We start from the raw sequence: 19,274 nt of genomic DNA, 5'->3' as shown, positions 1-19,274 counted from the left end.
ATGATGTCTAAATTTGCCCTTCAGCTTTCAACTTTATTGGTGTCCTCAGGGGGCCAATACGATTGAATTTTGTGGAATAACAGGGAGAAATAATTTACTGTTTAAATTGCCATGTTGTCACTTGATGGTAAATAATTAGGTTTTGGTTGTTACTTGGGCACCCGGTCTCCAAAAGGTTCGCCATCACTGTCCTAAAGCTTGTGTGTTCAGGTATGACGGTCCCCTTTACACTGCGTCACGTTACGCTCCTACGTCTAAATGGATCATGGAGATGTTATCAACAAGTAACCAAAGTATAATGTTGACTATAATGTGGTTTATTTGGCTCCTGTTTGGGTGCATGTCATTTTGCAGGATGAGAAAGTCCTAAATTCAGAAATACTACAACAGGAACTAAGTGGAGACTCACGACACAAATGTCAACTTGGCCTTTGAGACCAGACTGCCTTTCTTATCTAACTTTATATGCAGTACTTGCACGATGCACATCTTTTGATGGACATAATGCATGGCTAGATACAGAATTATGTATCCACCAGAAGTAGGTGCCCAGGCTCTCTAGCCACGTCAGGCTACACTAACTTAGACCATGCCATTTCTAAGTTGAACTCGGGATCTAATGAACTCAGGATCTTCCCATCTTGTTATTTTTTCTGTCCATTTTTGCAGTGGTATTCCATCTGTATGAGATCCAAAAAATCCCATACGGCACAGAGCCTAAAGTTATGGGAGAAAATCCAAGTAACTATGGAAAATGCACTAATGAGGGCAGAGAAGAACGAGGTTCAACCAAGAACAAAGTTTCGGTAGGCAACACGCATGAGGTTTTGTCCTTGTGCTTAGTCGTCTTGTATGGACTTTCACAAGCTAAATGAAGACATGTAGTGCTGGAGGAACAGATCTTCCTCAGAAGTAGACACTGTTCCTTAGGTTTAGAGTCGGGACTCTTCTCTACAACCCACAATAAGAAAGATACACCACTTCCTTCCACATCCACCTCAAAAACATTGCTCAAAGCCACACTTCAACCTTAGGACACCACCGATGCCAATGCTTTTCAACTCCTACCTAGACTATAGCAATATTCTGTGGTAACGCACCACTCCAAATTCTCAATTCTGTCACCCATGTATTCTCCCTCACCGTTCCACCAATGTCCAGTGAACCAAGGTCAAAATATTAACCATTTAAAAGTCAGTTTACACCCAGTCCCTTGAATACATCATTGGCCAAATCTTGGGTCCTCAGACGACCTCTTACTGTCCCCTCAACAAACATCTCCATGTTTTCGCTCATCTTCTAGAACCTGCTGCCCAAACACATTAATTTTTAAGCATAACCCAAACCATCAGTAGCAACCAGACAATCTCACAGCAAAGCCTACAACCTGGAATATCCTTTTTGCAACTACACCACCCTATGAGCTGCTCCTTATCCTAAGCTACACTCTCCTTCCAACTTATAGCTTGCAAGCCCTCATGGGCAGGGACTTCTCCGCTTCCATACTAGCCTGAAACGTATGGTTTGCTTTACTGGTTTTATTATTATGTTGCGTAAATTACCCTGAAAATAATATAGATGAATGATTATAACATAATGAGCCTTGCAAATAATCATTCAGACAGAGGATTAACACCACAAAGCCCTGGGTCCTATTTAATAAAGTTAAGAAAAAGCAAACACAAAACAAATACAAGATTATAGCTCTACACTACAACCTATGACTACAAATGATTATAAATAATTCTTATAACTTGCATCGTGAGGCGTTACAGTCTGCAGACAGGGAAATAAAGGTAATCACTGAAGTTTAGACCTTAGACAGATGAAGAACCTTACCCAGCACATCCCCATAACTATACTTTGCAATTGTACAGCATATAAAAGGAAGTTTTGCACCAACAATTCTTTTACAAAAGAAATCCACAGAAATCCATAAAATTCCCCCAAAACCAGCTCACCGCTGCTCTGTACTTCATTGCTACTGTCAGATGACAGCAATCTCCAGATAAAAAGTCTGAACTACTGCAGCCGGCGGCTTCCAGGTGACTTTTAAATCCTCAAATCCTGCGAGGCAACATCAGTCGAAGCAGAAGATCCAGCCTTAGTGATCCAAGGAGAGACGGTCATAACATATTAATCCAGCTTCAGGAGTTAAGGCATTTCCAGAGCATAAAAACCCCAGCACTGCCGGCAGCTTATGAGACTAGAGACTGAGCAGACACAAGGAGCATTACAGCCGCGAGAGAGAGAGAGAGGAGGAAAAACTTAGAATCTGCTCCCAGACCGAGTTCAGGCGTCACTGGCTGAGAAAGACAGGAATGAAAAGAAGGAATTAAAAAAAAAAAAAAAAAATTAGGGCTGGGAATCTTGGGCTGAAGCCCAAACCTAATAAACGCAGCGCACAAAACAGGGGAATGAGAGCATATGATTGGTGGGCCTCACACTCCTCCAGTCCCAGCATGCTCCTCAGCATTTCTCATTGCTGTGAAGTGCACGGGCTAACCCACATCCAAGAAGAGCCCTACAGGTGAGATGCTTAACTTTCTATTTACGCCCTTATATTGGAAGCATGAGCTGACAATCTAATTTCTATGTTATTTCACTGGGAAATACTTTCAGAAGTGCCTGGCAGCAGCTTATAGCCTCGAAATAAGCATTAATACTCATCCGCTTCTCCACGTTCATGAAGAAGTCTTGAGAACAAGGTCATGGTTCATTTTTGGGAGATGCAAACTAGGCTCTGAGCCCATCATTACTAGAAATAATCTTCAGGTGGCTCATTGCACATGAAGAACTAAAAATCTGTATTAAAAAAAAGGAATGAAACGAAATTTACCATCAAAATCAAGGATAAACCAGTGACCCTTACCAAAATCCAGGCACTGTGACTATGGTAATCTCATATTTGTTATCCATGGCCTTACTAAAATCAATTTTTAAAATTATGCTGAGCCAGAAGGGCTTCTGGGAGTGTTACCAGATTCCCTCTGTGCTGCAGCTTCACAGGCCGTTAGACTGTCATTTTCCCCTCCCGCTGTCTGATATAAGAAGTTTAGAGGAAGTTTGAGATAGAAAGAGGAGAAGCGAGACAGAAATTCTCCTGTTCAGTGCAACAGCCTGTGAAGCTACAGCACAGAGGGGCCACAACCCCCCCCCCCCCCCCAAGCTCTTCTGGTTCATAAGTATAATTTTAAAAGTTGACTTTATGGATAACATAAAGGCCATGGATAACATAAGAAGATTACCACAGTCATAGTGCCAAGATCTATGAGCAAGTGTCCCTGGATTTTTGGTACTTGGTTTTGAAAGAATTGCTCGGCAACTCAAGTAACTAAAATGGGAACCTTTTTAATTTCCTTATACAATGTCTCTGCACGTGAGACCAGAGCTCATTGCACTGGCCTAGTTATCTTTACAGAATGAAAAGTATATAGCCGCTCGCTGTATGTGAGCGCAGCTCAACCCTCCCCATAGTGAGGCATGGGGGGTGGGGGGGGGGGTTTCATCATCACATGAGGCCATATTGTGGCAGACACCATAGGCACCGATATACGGCCATAAATTGTGCGTCCGGATATCGGTTCCTTCCAAGTCCATGTGAAAGAGGCCTTACTCAGAGGGAGTTTCATTTCTGAAAGCAAACCGGCTTGTATTTCCCCAAACCACAAGGATTTTTTAAATTATATTTTGACTTTTGTGTCGTTTGTCACCACGACCATGCAATCCAATTTGCAGAAAAGCATGTTATAAAGCAGGAGGAGCTGTGCAGATGGTACATAATTTCCTATATACAGGCAGCATCTGATAGAGCAGGGGGAGTGAGCAGTGGGGTCCTGGAATTTTGGCGCACACGTTCGGATTTTGGCGTATTGCCACCTGCTTGCACGCAACAGAAATCTGTGGGGGGGGGGGGCATGGCCATTGCACAACCCGACGGTTTCGGACAACGCGCGGGATTTAACATTTAGAAATGTGTCGCAAGACACGCACTTACAAGCACCGGGAAGAAGAAGGTAAACTCTGGCGGACCTCGGCGCAGAAGCGATGGATGCAGGAACTCAGGCGCACAATCTTAGTGAATCAAGGCAGACCCGAATGCTCGGCCGGGCAACGCACCATGGGATCGCGACAGGACCAGGTAAGTAAATCTGCCCCATTGTGTCTATCTGTGGGACTATATGCACTCAAAACAGGCATTAATCAGAGGACACGGATAGCTGTGGCCTTAGCTTCCAGCTGGAGAATAAGCAGAAATTTGAATATACATATATAACACTGCTGGTGGCAACAGCCCCTAGATGCCTGGACTCTGTGGGAGGAATTTATAATTGCAGATTCATCAGTTTTCTGGACAAAATTTATCATGTGAATCACACGAAGACCCAGGTTATGACACTAAGACCCAGGTACCATGATGTTTGTAATCTTATGTATGTTTTTCATGGCCTCCTACCTTTTAAAATGAACTTTTAAAATTCTGCTAAAGAGCCAGGGTGGGACAGTGTGTTACCAGATCCCCTCTGTGCTGCAGCTTTACAGGCTGTAACGCTGTGCAAGGTTACATCACGCAGAGGGAAGGGGAAAATGTGTGAAAGCAGGGGGGAGACCATGTAACAGCCTGTGAAGCTACAGCATAGAGGGTTTCTAGTTACATGGCAAAGAGCTCTTCTGGCTCCTAGTAGGGACAGAAAAAAAAAATTGGCATGAAGTTACAATTATAAAATTTACTGGTTCTAACTTGCATACAAATTCAACTTAAGAACACACCTAAAGAACCTGCAGACGGAACGTATACTAAATCGGGATAAAAGCATCACTTTTACAAGCATGAAATGAACAAATCCACATCTTCATAACCAGTACGCCAGCAAATGACCAAATTTTGCTGACGCAGGACATTGAGCTCATGAATATTAATAGATGCATTGGTATAAGGCGAGCTGTAGGAGTCACTCGGGAAGCAGTCTCTTCTGTCCGCTCTGCACGGCACCTCTACTGCCTTTTATGGAGAAAATATGTTTGCACTGGAAAAAGTGAGTGCAGATGGGACTGCGGCTATAGCAGAGGAGTGAGTGGAAACATTTGCATCAAGCCTGAGCTGTTGTTATTGAAGCCATGCTGATCCTAACATACATTTAGTTTGCATAAAGGACAAAACAAAAATACAAACAAACAAAAAAATAAAAACCTAGGAAACCCTATTTCGCCTGTTTTTTCTCTCATTAAAACCCATCAAAATTCTGCCATCAAGGGGCAAACTGTTGGTCAGCTGTACTTTCTCCGATATACCAGCTTTGAATATGTAGATTTTCTTGTCGCTTAAAACCAAGCTCTCTCAGATTAGAGGATTAAAGGGGATTTCTGGGATAGGCCATCAATATCTGATGCATGGCGGCTGACCTGTGACACCCCGTACTGATTTGTTTGAAAGGCAAACAGCCATCCGCCCCAGCTTTCTATCTCTGACAGTCTGACTATGTGCCATAGGATGAAACTGCAATATTCTGCATCACTCTTCTAGGTAGAAGAATTACAGACCGACTGCAAAGGTCACTGCTCCCAGCTGATTGGCAAGGGCGCCCCCTATGGTAGTGATGAGATATTTATCATCAGCAGTCCAAATCCAGAAAGTTCTTTAAAACCTCATTAAAAGGGAATGTTTCATCATAAAATGACATTTTTAAACCAATTTTCAGGTTACAATTTATGTATATTTAATACTAATTATATATATATATATATATATATATTATATATATATATATATATATATATATATATATATATATATATATATATATATTGCACTTGTTATTTTTGTCCTATTACTTCAACAGCACATTAGGATGGGACAAACTAAACAATCAGAACGATACAGAGTTAAAAGAGCAACAGAGATCATTAGTTTGGTAGATTGTATTATTTATGACTTATTACCCAAGCTGTGTAATTTAAGACTAGCTAGCTTGCCAGCTGATAGAGAGATACTGCAGAGATCAACTCTGCTTGTGACCTTAATAGACTTCTCAGGCCCCATAAGGGACGATGCAGGATAAACTGGCATCACAAAGGTTAAAAGAAGAGATGCCCTTATAACAAATGCAGCTCAATTCCTGCTCCAAAGCTGGAGGAAACAGGATTTCCTCCCTCCCCTTGTGAACACAATTCCAGGGGATGGTATCTAATCATGGGAAATTACTATATAAGGCCAGGTCAGGCAAAAACTCTGCAATCTGATTGTGAACAAATATTTAGGATATTAAATAACTACCAAAGTATATTTGCATTCTTTGATTTTATAGTGTCTTGTTAATGTAGTGCACCTGCCATCCTGTATACAGGTATATACAGGTTGTCCATCTCCGTGCACTGGAGGGATTTCCGGCACCGAACCTCACATCCCTGGCACGCATGCGTTTACAAATGCATCAGAACAGATGAGAAGAGGAGATTTGTCCGATTACATAGCATGTTAACGCAGTTTATTAACACTGTTGGCACAAGCATTAACATAGTGTTAATGCATACATTTTGTAAACGCAATGTAACAGCTACGTAATTACGCAAATCTCCTCTTCGCCGTTGTTCGGATGCATTACTGCACCCTTCTCGAACCAAACTCACTTGTGGGTCACAGGTCAAAATGTGTAAATTGTGGCGAGTATATTAGCCATGAACACAGACGGGACTAAAAACAATAACTTTACCCCAATGGTACCGCCAAGATCATGACACTGACCTTATCCAGTATATTTCTGAATTACTTATCCCTCACATGAATATCTGATTTCTCTTGCAGCAGGTGCTGACATAGCAGTCACAGACACAATAGTCTCCTGACAAAGACTGCAGGGGGAATGAGGATCTACACAGCACCAGCGCTACCGGACCTGTATACAGCACCCAGCAGTCCCCAGCACACAGCTTCCCTCTCCTGTAAGGTCACAATTCCCATGCGCTGTACAGTCTAAGGCCAAGTTCACACATATGTTCAGAGATTACATTAATAATGGAAAAAATTGCAACTCTTAATGCCTGCATAATAGTAGCCCTTTATAGTCTATGGGAAAAGGAATAACCATCTGTTAACTTTCTATTTTCAGTTCCCATCACACACTACTAAAACATAGGTGTGAACTGGACTTTAGACATATAGATGTGGACTCCAATGAATTATCATTCAGCAAATGCTACAAAATAATAAAACTACCTCAACTGGTCCTACATGGTCACTTCCAGTTCTCCTGCCAGTCTTTGCACCATTTTTAGGTCTGAAAATATTGATGATTTATCTATTGAACATAAGATTCATGGGAGGTGTAGTACCCAGAAGTCATATTAACCAGTTGTTCTCAAAACCTGATAAACCACACAGGGAACAAGAGAACCTTTGGCCCCTTACACACAAGAGTGCGATGCTTCCAACTTGCATCACACTCGCGGCGTTTTTTGACTGAACTGTCTGGCCCAAATGTTGCCAACTTTAACTGAACTGGCATGTAGTTCTGGATGCACGGTGGCTCAGTGGTTAGCACTACAGCCATGCAGTGCTGGGGCCCTGGGTTAAAGTCCAATCCAACATCTGCAAAGAGTTTGTATGTTCTCTCCTCTCCGGTTTCCTCCCACACCCCAAAAACATACTGGTAGGTTGTCTATATTGTGAGCCCCATGGGGACAGGGACTGATTTGGCAAGCTCTGTGTAGCGCTATATTAATAAAGGAATTATTATTACATTATTATTTTGCAAGCAGGACACAATCGCACTCAGTTGCATGTAAGGGGCCTCCATTTCCAGCGTAGTGGTCAGACCAGGTAACTGCATGCCATGAACGGGAGCTAGGATGCAGTGACGCAATTCAGCCACTACACAAAGAATGGAGCCGTATGCTTTATGTTTCATCCAATTTGCTGCTGAGAACATCTAATCTGTGGTAATACAGAATCCCCAGACCACTCTAATATTGAGGAACAGTTTTGTAGATATGTAATGAATATATTTAGCCTAGAAAACTTATAACCAACAGGCCAAAATAAATTATTACATACTATTGTGACTGCTCAACTATTCCATGGTTACATGAGGTTTCTGCTATCTATTTCACTAAATGGCCAGCAATGTGTAAGCCACAGGAAAATCTTGCAGTGTGCTTCCTTTGAGAGCTATCAGCTCGGCTCCAAATGTTTGGCATATGCTCCCATTTTCCTGGCTGGCTGGGGCAACTGGAATTTCTGGAGTCCTCAGCTGCAACAACAAACCCCAGCCTCAAGAACCAGAGGCTCTCTCCCTTCTAGGTATGGGGGGCGCCCTGGGAGTTCTGCATTATTCTTTCATCCCCACAGAATATGGAAAATATTTGTACTTCCCACAAAATATATTCTTAACAATAGAAAGGGCCACAGCCAGGCATTAAAGAAGGAAAAATAGGTCATTAAGTAACGCTGTATACACAAGTGTTCTTAGGGGAAAAAAAAAATGAACACTTTCCGTGAGGGTGTAATACACCAAGTGCTAAAACAATGGTATTTGTAGGATTATGATCAGTAGGGTCCCAGGAATAAGCGTGCAAGCCTCACACTTATAATTTTTTTTCTATGAATATACAAGCCAGGAGTGATACAGAAACATAATATATAATACCGTATTTTTCGGCCTATAAGGCGCACCAAAAATCCATTCATTTTCTCAGAAATCATAGGTGCGCCTTATAGGCCAGTGCGCCTTATACATGAACTTATACAGAAATGTACTACAGACAAGATGTACTGTACATTTACCAGTGTTTAATAGCTCCATCCTGCACCTTCCCACACTGTACACAGGGTCCCTAGCTCCTGAAGTGCCCTGGCACCACAACTAACATTGTGCCCATCCTGCCCTCCCCTAGCACGGAGAGACCGGAGCTGCCATAGTGCCGACCAATCCCCCATACCTGCCAGCCCTGTAACAGGGGAAAGAGAAGGAACCACAGGGAACCCCACAGGAATAACACCCTGGCTGAGGAGGGAAGGAGAAGGGGCAGAGGGAGACCGCTTAACCCCTGCTGCATCACCCTGCATTAACCCCCAGCAGCCCATACGTCTGAGATCGGAGCTCTCTGACACGCTGAAGACAAGTTTCCCGGGAAGTGTAGCTGGCTAGAACTGTGCACAGGTCTGCCACCTGCTGGTCATTTTTAGGTACTGCATTTGATCCTGCGCCTTATACTCCAGTGCGCCTTATATATGAACCTAGATGTCTTAGCAGGCATTTATTAGAGGTGCGCCTTATAGTCCGGTGCGCCTTATAGGCCGAAAAATACGGTAATTGTATAATAAAGGGCTTGTGAGTCCTCTAGATTTTAAGGGGATAGATATACTGGAAATATAGGTCTGCTTTCAGCTACACTGTATGGAGCATAATCAGATACCAAAAAGTAACTTGTTGGCACAGTTTTTAAGTCTGCCACACACCGAGCCAGATAAAATGCAATCTGACCGCCGAAAACCGGACAAACTAATGGGACCACCTGGTGGCAATAAAATACGTCAGTGTTATGTTAGAACATTTGGGGGGACTCCTTCCTTGCTATTAAAAAAGCCCTATTTTTCAAGCCAGGCCTGCTCATTTAGGGAGCCAAGGTTACTATTGCCCCTTCCAAACTTCCAGGTAGTAGGAGAGCCTGCTCCGCTCATTCATTGGTTTTGTCGGCGTAAACACATGCAGTAATGCATTTGTTATCACTATGTTTACACATGTTTTGTAAACACAATGTTAACAACTGTGTAATTAGGAAAACCTCTTCTCAGCTGCATTTGAAAACACATGTTACTGCCCTGCACAGTCCGGGTCTTATGGCCACATTTTCCTAACCATATTATAACCTTAACTATACTGAAGAAACCTGCAAGAAGTGTCCTTAAGAAAAACTGAAGGTGTAACATTCCTTTGCAAACATCAAACCTGGATTTTCAGGCCGGTGGCACACGTGCCGTTTTGAACCCGTTTTTGGGCCATTTTTAAGCAGTCCGTAAAAAAAAGCATCCGTTTTTGACCGGTTTTACCAATTATCTTAATTAAAACGGGTAAAACCAATTAATTCCCAATTATCTTTTTACACAAACCTATAGAGTTCTATTGCCTTTCCGTGATCTGAATCAGTTTGAAAAAAAAAAAATATTAAACAGGTCCTATCATTTTTTACATTTATTTATTTTTAGGTACAACGATCAGTGACAAGCCAATGTGAAAACACCCATAGAAATTAACGGCTGAGTGAAGCATCCATGAAAATTTTCATGAAGTCGCAGACGTCCAAATAGACAAGTATTTCTAGGAGCCTGATGGAATAACATTTCAGGACACCGGCGCTCCGTCATCTGACTGACAAGTTATTATGCCCACAATAATATTAGATTAATATAAATTCCACAGGGGTCAATAAAACACAGCCCTCCTCTGCCTAAACACATCCAGCAGGCTGACACTTCTCTATCCTAAGAAGACAACTAATTAATTTGAGCAAAACAACAGCCTCCAGAACAATGAACAGATTGAAGGCCAATAAGCGGACCCTTGTGTATAAAAGGCAAGTTTATACAACTCACAATCCGCAGCAGCAGGAGTCAGCCCGCTGCATTCCACATGCAGTTGTTATGTAGCGAGTCCATAGAGACTATCTAATGACTTGTTATGTTCATGCCCCGATCTCTACACCTTCACTAGCTAAGATGGAAGAGTCTACCATTATCTAAGCGCTTTTCTCATACTAGATTAAAAAATTTCTGGTGGAAATTTCAGCATTAAAGTTTTACGTGTCACTAGATCAAACATGCATTTAACGGACTGCTTAAAAACGGACCAAAAACGGGTTCAAAACGCCACGTGTGCCGCCGGCTTTAGGATGAGAAAGTGTCCTACTGTTACATTCAAAATAGTATGATTGACGTTCTCAGCAATTTCTGACACCTTGAATTGGTCCTTCGGTCATGATCGGTGGGGGTCCAACAGCCGGACCCTTACTGATCATCTCATGATGAGGGATAACTTGAAAACGTGCTGCAACCCCTTTAATGATGAAAGTGAGGAGTAAGAGCCAAGCTCTTCTGTCTGACCTAACAAATATGCTACAGTAGCACAAAAACAATAGAAAGTGATATATTTTTGCTTCATACAGAGATGGAGAAGAGGAGACATTAGGAGAATTCTGACATACTATTTACACCCTGCATTACAAAATAATCTGCACACCATGGAGACTATCCAGATCGTCTAGATATATAGATATATAAATGCTCAGCTGTCTTGGTGTTTGTGCATTGTCTTTTACAGTCTATATGAAGACTACGGCTATTTTTGTTGCTGTAGGAGCATCATATGTTTATGTGCTGCAGCTGTTTTCTTATTCTCTCACAAGCAAAAACACCAATTTTACCGATTAAAAATTGTTTGTTTAAGAACTTCCCTTAGATACTAAAAGCCCCGTGTTGGGTTAGTCACATAAGCAGGAGATATTTTCTATGGGAAAACGTTAGACCAGAGCTTCATTTATGTATTAAATTTACAACCTCATTGTTTTAGTGCAGCTTTAATCACTGATCCCTAAGGGAAGATGCCACCTTTTACTGGAAGGAAACCTGGCATGGCCATAGGGCTGTGTACAGCATAGTGAGGATGACTCAATAGTGCAGCTCAATAGACAATACACGATGAATATCTAACCCATCCCTCCCCAATCTGTATACAGCTAGATTTTGTCAGAACTATGTTCTGCGCCAAATTTAGCAAGGGTTTAAAGGCCGCCGGCACATGTGGCTTTTTGAACCCGCTTTTGGGCCTTTTTAAAGCAGTCCGTTAAAAACCACATGCGTTTTAAAAACTTATTTGTTTTTGAAAACAAATGCATTTTTTCAGTTTTAGTCAGTTTTTACCAATTACCACAATTAGCATAATCAGGGAAAAACAGACAAAAACGCATGCGTTTAACGGACTGCTTAAAGACGGCCCAAAAATTCGTTTAAAATGCCACGTATGCCACTGGCCCAAGGCCATTTTCAGGCACCTTCAGGGTGCAGCCACAGGTTCAGTTTTCCAGATGCAGTTTTTGAAGACAAAAGCAGGCGTGGATCATTATGTGCTACTCCAACACTATTTTCCCTCCACTCCTGGTTTGGGCATCAAAAACAGCATCTGAAAAACTGAACGTGTTCACGCAACCTCAGGGTATGTTCACACGTTTCGTTTTCAATGTCCAAAGCAGGAGTGAAGTAAAACTAGGGAGGCATAGCACCTCTCAAAGACATGTTCCCACCCTTTATGATCCAGATGGGTTTTTGGCTTTGAAAACTACATCTTAAAATTGAACATCTAAAAGGTGCTACACCAGTCACTGCCAACTTCTGTTTGTATACAGAGGTTTGGTGATAACATCACATTGACATTGAACACATCGCTACAGCAGCAGTTACAGGCTGTAGTAGGCACGTGGCTGTCAATAAACCTTCGGGTGCGTTTGGGAGGACATAAGCACTTCATAGCGCACAGTCCTAATGAAAATAATTTTCCTCCTTATTCCAACTCCACGCCAAGTGGACATGTAGGAGTATGACATGGATCGTGCTGGGCGTTTGAGTGGGGCCTCAGCCTGCCGTAGAATTGTCCGACAGCGCAACCTCCTGATATATCCAGTGTGGAGGAAAGTCAGGGTTTACATCAAAGCAAGTATGTGGCAACATCAAATGAAATATGTGGCAACGTGTGATAAATCCCCCTGTGGCTTTCAAAGTTTGGTTAAGCTTTAAGCCTAAGGATACATTAGTATAAAATGTAAATTACATGAGTATGTATGAGCATGAGTATATATAATTTATACACACAGTATGCAAAATAAAGGAAACATTGCACGTACAAAGCAGATTTACTGAAAGGAAAAGAGCACAATCCTATATAGTACAAAGGTGTACAATCCTATATAGTACAAGTTTAGATATGTGTTCCTTCTAAGAAGATTTTAATTATTCAGAGTCTCTCATTGTAGTTAAAAGAAATACTTAGGGAAAACCTAATTAATTATTAAATTGACACTTGGGAACTGTATAATGACTTAAAGTAATAGGCTTTGTTGGATGGATGTTCAGTCAGCCAGTCCGACATCCCTGACCTCTGCACAATGCAAATAAAAACAAAACAGAGGAGCAAGTCAACTTACAGTGAACAAAATCCCACAAAATAAGTGGGTGTCTATGAATACCAGAGAGTCTATGTCATTCAGGAAAACACTGAGGTCATGTAATGAATGCGCCCATTTATTTTCATTTGGTCTCATGCTCGGATTATGATCTTATGCACAAATAGTAAACTAATACTTTACTAAGCAATGATAACTTGTAGTAAGGCTCTATTCATGCCGACAAAGACATGTTGTTTTGTTATATTGGCCTATCTTTGGGTTTATATTCATTAGATTTCACCAGCTGAGTTTTTATAATCTCTCAGAAGAGACTCCCTGTCATTGGCAACACAAACGGCGTGTGCGGAGAAAACCAAATATATGTGCGCGGCTCTTAAAGGGTTACCCGGCGGATGAAAAACATGGCTGCTTTCTTCCAAAAACAGTGCCACACCGTGATTTGTGCTGCTCTATATTAATATACAGAGGGGAGGGATTTATCAGGACCCACCCACGAAGGCCCACTCTGCCATGGTCCCCTTCACGCTTACTTGGCGTGGATTTGGCACTTGGTCATGCGCCAGGAAAGCTGTTGTACAAGCCCTGATATACTATTGCTGTACAAACGTGTATACAGATCAACTATAGCATTATTATTTATACAGAATACCTCCATTATTTACATCCAAACACAGAAAGAAAAAAACAAAGTCTAATGAGTTAAATAATATGACATTAATGCATTTTTAAAAAATATTTTATGTAATCGATTGTTACCTCCCGTCACTCACATAGTCTACAGCGGCGCACAGGACAGGAAAAAAAACCCCTGTAGAGGGGAGGGGGGACCTTGACCGCTGTACTGGCCTTCCTTTAGGCATACTAAGGGAGGTAACGCTTCATCATGTGTGTAGTGGAGGTGTATGTACCTACTTACAGTGACTGCATGTGTCTGTCTTTGAGACTTAATATTATGTGCAGTGATCTTATAGATCCTATAGATTTTCCCCTTGCATGGCTGAAATTAGATGATCTCATAGCGGAAGCCATAGATGGTGGACTCTTTCCGCTCCTTTCTGAGTGCAGGAACAGCCTGGCGATGTGGGACTAGTCTTTCTCTGGTCATCGCCCAATGCATAGGGTCTTATGGCCATTATCAGATGGCGGGTGGTCAGGTCGTCCCATACTCTATATCCCATTTGGTGGAACAGCGGGCTGCGTGCAAAGAGAAATTGTTCTTTCTTCAGAACCCAGGAGCATCCTAAGGCCCAGGAGTAGATCTCTCTGCGTGCCACACGTCTTCCTCCTCAAACTGGCGGGCTAGGAAAAGTGCTGGGAACAAGTTGTGTCTGTATTCCACAATGTGTAGTCCAGCTTTCCTGAAGAACATCATTGCCAGCAGATATTTGTCAGATAACTTGCGGCAGCTGTCACAGGCAATGAAGAGTCGGATGTGTCTTTCTAGGAGGTTGAGGAAAGGCGCCATGTCCTCAATCTGCAGGATCAGGTCATCCTTCTTCCTCTTCTTGTAGGCAGGCTCTTGGTGGCAAGATGGTGAATTCTCCACCTGTCTCTTCATCTTCAGGACAGGTTGTCCTCGCTCAGGTACGCCAAGATCGTGCACCCGCACAGTTGCGACAAAAACCTATTGTGTGCAACACAATCCCAGCGCAGACACCTGTTAAGTAGCTGTCAAAGTCGTGCTATCCCCAAAAACGGCAAACAGTCTGACGAACGTGCGATCTGCGACCCTTAGTAAATGAGCCCCAATGTTTTTCCTTCTATTTTGACTCCTAGTCAGCGTTAGATCTATCTTAGATCTGGTGATGTAGGTTGGGGTTTAGCAGAAATGAACAATTCCTAAAATCCCTACATAGGTAAAATGCTTATTTCCATAAGATCTGCTGGATCTAACGACACAAATTATTATAACTATGAAAAGTCCATGTCTCAAGTATATGATTGTGTTCCTTTAGCTATAGTTAATATCTGATCTATCCATACAAACTGTTAGAAACAAGTCTATTCTAGCTCCGAAGGAAGGAATGGGTGCCAGATCCAAAAATATCACTGATAGGCTGTGCCCTTTTTCAAACAAACATCTGAAATTCCACATTCCTGTAACATGGGGAAGGGCAGAGAGGAGTCGAGTTTACCCCATAACTTATCATTTTTACGGTTAGGAAACTTCCACTCCCTAAGTAATATATGATGAAATGCAAAAAAATGCTTTAGTAATGAGCAATCCATCTGTTCAGAGGGTAATCTCCGAAAATACCAGGAGGGTGCGAATCACAGTCACACTGCACAGAGGGCCCTTGGCATTGCAGGCATTCCTGACACACTGCGAGCCGACTGCCTGGGCGTGAGATGACGAAATGCAAATTCCACACTGAGGAAAAGCCAGCAAGAAAGAAGAGAGATCAACGCACCAACAACAAAACCGCAACACTATTTCACACAAGTGGCAATGAACAAGTAATACCGCTAAGCACCCAGCACAACACAATCTAAGCCACTATAAAATACACTCTACATAAAACACTATTGTCCTATTTAGAAAAGAAAATAGGTAAATGTTTGACCTTGTGAACATAACTTTCTTCTGAAGTCCTAGGATGCACTTTTTAGGGCAAATGAATGGGACGTGATCCGACTACAAGCTAAGCTGGTACCATGCCAAAAAATTATCTGGAACATCCATCGCCTTAAGCAACTATTTCCAACACAACTTAGCGCTCACCTCATGAACTTGTGACGGTGCTGACGTACAGTTTGCATTCACCTTTGACTTGTTCCTGTGTGTGTGACCTGCAGAGCACGGGTGATAATGCCGAATCTTACCAGTAATAAGAATCAGGAAGGAAAGCTTGCAAAAAGTTCTACAATAGTTTTATAATAGATTGTTCTGCTTTTTCTTTGCACAAATAAATGTAAGTATTAAGATATTAAGTATAAGAAACAATGTATCTGAGTACACTATAGACTTTCCCAGTCGTATAGACAATGGGGAAAATGACAACCCCTCCCCCCCACTGCCCAATTTTTTTTTTCCAGTAAATGGTCTGACAATTATATACAAATACTTCATATCCTAATTGTTATGAAAAATAGGAAAAAATGTTATGATACGTAAACTTATTTTAAGATATTTTTAAGATATTTTAATTCCTATTGGCTGGTGGTTTAGTGTCACCTTTATACTTGCCTAGGAATGAGTCCAATGACATACAATGGACCCATCTCTTGCATTCCCTGCACCTGTGCAGTTCTTCAATGAAGCCAGAGCCATACATCAAAGTAATCAGAGTGTATGCACCGTAACGCCGCAGTGGAGTACTCATGTGCAGGGAGAAGAAGAATATGGCAAGCATAAACATTTTTTATTTTAATAGTGGCAAATAGGGACACTAAACCATTGGTCCATGACGCACATGGCATTTTATATAGCTGGGTATAGCCAAAAAAACTTGTTTAATTTACTTCAGGGGCTACTGGGGCTTCACAATAACTGAGCTCCGGGAGCCAAGGCTATTACTTGCCCCCAGTAGACCCCACAGAGATGCCCCCTGCACTGATAGTGACAGGCTTGCATAGTGCCTTCCGTTTTTCCGCAGCCTTCGGAGAAGCTTTGCGTGTGTGAGTGCTTCCCTGAAGCTTCAAATTAGCATATTATTTAAGAAAGTTTTGGGGCACTACCAATACCCAGTTACTATATAAAACACGAAATCTGCATCCTGCCGCACTGGGGAATCTCACTGCTATAAGTAGTTCCCAGGTGGTATGTGGTATGACCTGGACATTTGAGTACCAATGATTCTTGGTCACGAAAAGGGTCAACTTGAACTTAAACAACAGAAAGTCTTCCTGCCACTTGAATATAAGGGAACTCCCAAAGCCATCATCTAGATACTTACTGTAGGCCTTCCCAAAGCACCAAACATTAAACCAACTTAACATTCCGAAATATTGGGAAATAATGTAACGTTCAACATTTACTTCTGGATGTGATGTTAGTCTTGGCCCTAATATTCTCTTGCCTCCGTATAACAAAGCTAGTGGCCCACCTTCTGATCTAGAAAAGGAACCACTAAGGTTTCGCTCATAGACACAGCACACTGAGAAACCAACCAGCGTTATAGTGTAGGCAAATAGCATTCAAACACATGTACTAGAGCCTTACCTATGGCCGAGCTCATGGCAAGGGTTAATCCGCTTTGCATTAAGCAAGACACACTGCAAATAGTTGTTGGACTCACATGTACCATCTGATAGAACTAATGTGACAGGCACCGATCATACATTATTACAAACTGGAAATCAATAATAAACAATTGACAGGGTAATATCCATGTGGTTATAGAGTTGGAACTATAGAAAAGCACAGCAGTACCTTATGAATAATTGAGGCTCATGACAACAACAGGTCTGTTTCATGCGGCACACTGTATTCAGCCCAGGGCAGCTGCCGCCTTAGCAACACTAGGAAATCGCATGCAATTGTTGCACTTACCTTCTGCATACTGCCTGGATACCTGCAGCTGAATGGACCAGAAACAAAGGTTAGGGGACAGCTAGGAATCTGAGTTTCACTCACACTAATGAAAGCAGAGAAGAGTGTCCGAGAAACAAACTCAGGCAGTAACAGGACACGCTGCAAAATTTGCAGTACTGGCAAATAGTCTCATTCACGAGGCAGTGGAAACCAGGACATGTAGTGCAGTTTGGGACACCAAATTCGATGTATGACTTATGGTGGCTCTTTGCTCTCCACTGACTTAGGCACATTACACACAAACGTGAGATATAGGATAAGTACTATATTTTCCTGTATCTTGGTGCTGGCCGCTTGTTTTCAATGGAGAGGGAAGGGGCGAGGAGCACATTCCCCCTCCTATCTTTCCTACACATGGCATAAGCGAGTATATGTACATTTACAAGGGGCCATACAGAGGCTGTACTGAGCATCAATCCACTCCATGGTGTCCATAAGTCCTGCACTGGTATAACAAATTGCCCTCAAGCCTTCCCCATAGACATTAGCAATTTTTTGGAAAAGTCCCACTAATAGCTACCAGAGGAATATATTGAAAGCCATAAAAGCGGCCCATCTGAAGAGGATGTTAAATGCTACATAAACTGGCATCTAAATCTGTGCTGTTCTGCCAAAATATTTTTGCATTTCAGGATCTTCAGAGATAGGTGATAACTTAATGGGCACTATAATGGCAGTCAATCATAGGTGTGCCGAAAAATCAAGAACCCAAATTCATCTAAACGGATGAGTTCTACTAGTGATATGATCCAGAGTCAAACATTTTGCACCCCTACATTTAGTCAATAGCGCCGGGAATGAGGATGGGTGGATGTGGCCGGCCACAAGCTGAACTCAGCGTAGCTTCCGTGCCCCCGTATACAAACGGACCAGAGATACAGCAGCACAGGACACCGGGTAGGCCTGTGGAGGTAAATACAGGTATATTTTTTTAAGCAGCCCCCTCCCGGTCACATACAAGTTTTTGAAAAGTCTTGGACAACCCCTTTAAGGAGAGCCATGTGTCACCCGTGACATGTGCTTCAACTTCATGTAAGATGAGGAACTGTAATACAAACGGGAGACAGAGGGCAAATAGATAGAATGAGGCCAAATAAGCAGAAACCTACAATTGAAGATTACGTTAATGGGTTTTTTTGCCAAAGCATAAGATGCACTGCAAAAAGGTGTAATATTATCTATATGTACACAAAAACACTACATATAGGTTCAGTAACTTCTGGACATTAGAAAGCAAACAGAATCCAATTTCCTCCTTAAAGTTCAGGCAACGGGTGCTACTTTATACGATTCTCATTACAGACACTGACATAGCGGGTGCCTCACAGGGCCCAGTATCAGTGCACGCAGCGGGTCAGTTTCATCTCCATCATCAGCTCATTGTGCGGAGTGTAATGAACAGACTATCCTCAAGTGTCAGCTGCACAGATGACCTTTGGTATGTGGCACCCTCAGATCGCTCCTCTATATAACCAACACTTCATTGCTTCACCTCATAAGATTGAAAAAGTACTTAAGTGGTATTCGAGGAACTCCCTTCTAGCTTGAAGACCAGACCACACATTATTGT

The 19,274-nt window shown here is 42.2% G+C and overlaps 1 protein-coding gene and 1 long non-coding RNA gene across 7 annotated transcripts in view; one reads left to right on the top strand and one right to left on the bottom strand.

Annotated features, from left to right (window-relative positions):
* MYO1C (myosin IC) overlaps positions 1-19,274 on the bottom strand; it is a 78,013-nt gene that overhangs the window by 46,097 nt on the left and 12,642 nt on the right. Inside the window, exon 1 of one of the 6 annotated variants that reach the window (XM_072138149.1) lies at positions 17,663-17,681. The exons of 4 other annotated variants lie outside the window; for them this stretch is intronic. In XM_072138149.1, the coding sequence (XP_071994250.1) occupies positions 17,663-17,671 (9 nt within the window). In that variant the 5' untranslated portion in view covers positions 17,672-17,681. Of the gene's footprint in view, positions 1-1,961; positions 2,320-17,662; positions 17,682-19,274 lie in introns of those variants that run through there. One more of the 6 variants, XM_072138148.1, reaches the window with a different exon arrangement.
* On the top strand, positions 2,130-10,916 carry LOC140119287 (uncharacterized). Its single transcript, XR_011853360.1, has 3 exons — positions 2,130-2,530; positions 6,803-6,939; positions 10,202-10,916. It is a non-coding gene; the product is annotated as an uncharacterized lncRNA (long non-coding RNA).

This window comes from Engystomops pustulosus, chromosome 2, assembly GCF_040894005.1.
Source record: "Engystomops pustulosus chromosome 2, aEngPut4.maternal, whole genome shotgun sequence".
NCBI lineage: Eukaryota > Metazoa > Chordata > Amphibia > Anura > Leptodactylidae > Engystomops > Engystomops pustulosus.
This window is presented reverse-complemented; position numbering and strand designations above follow the sequence as displayed.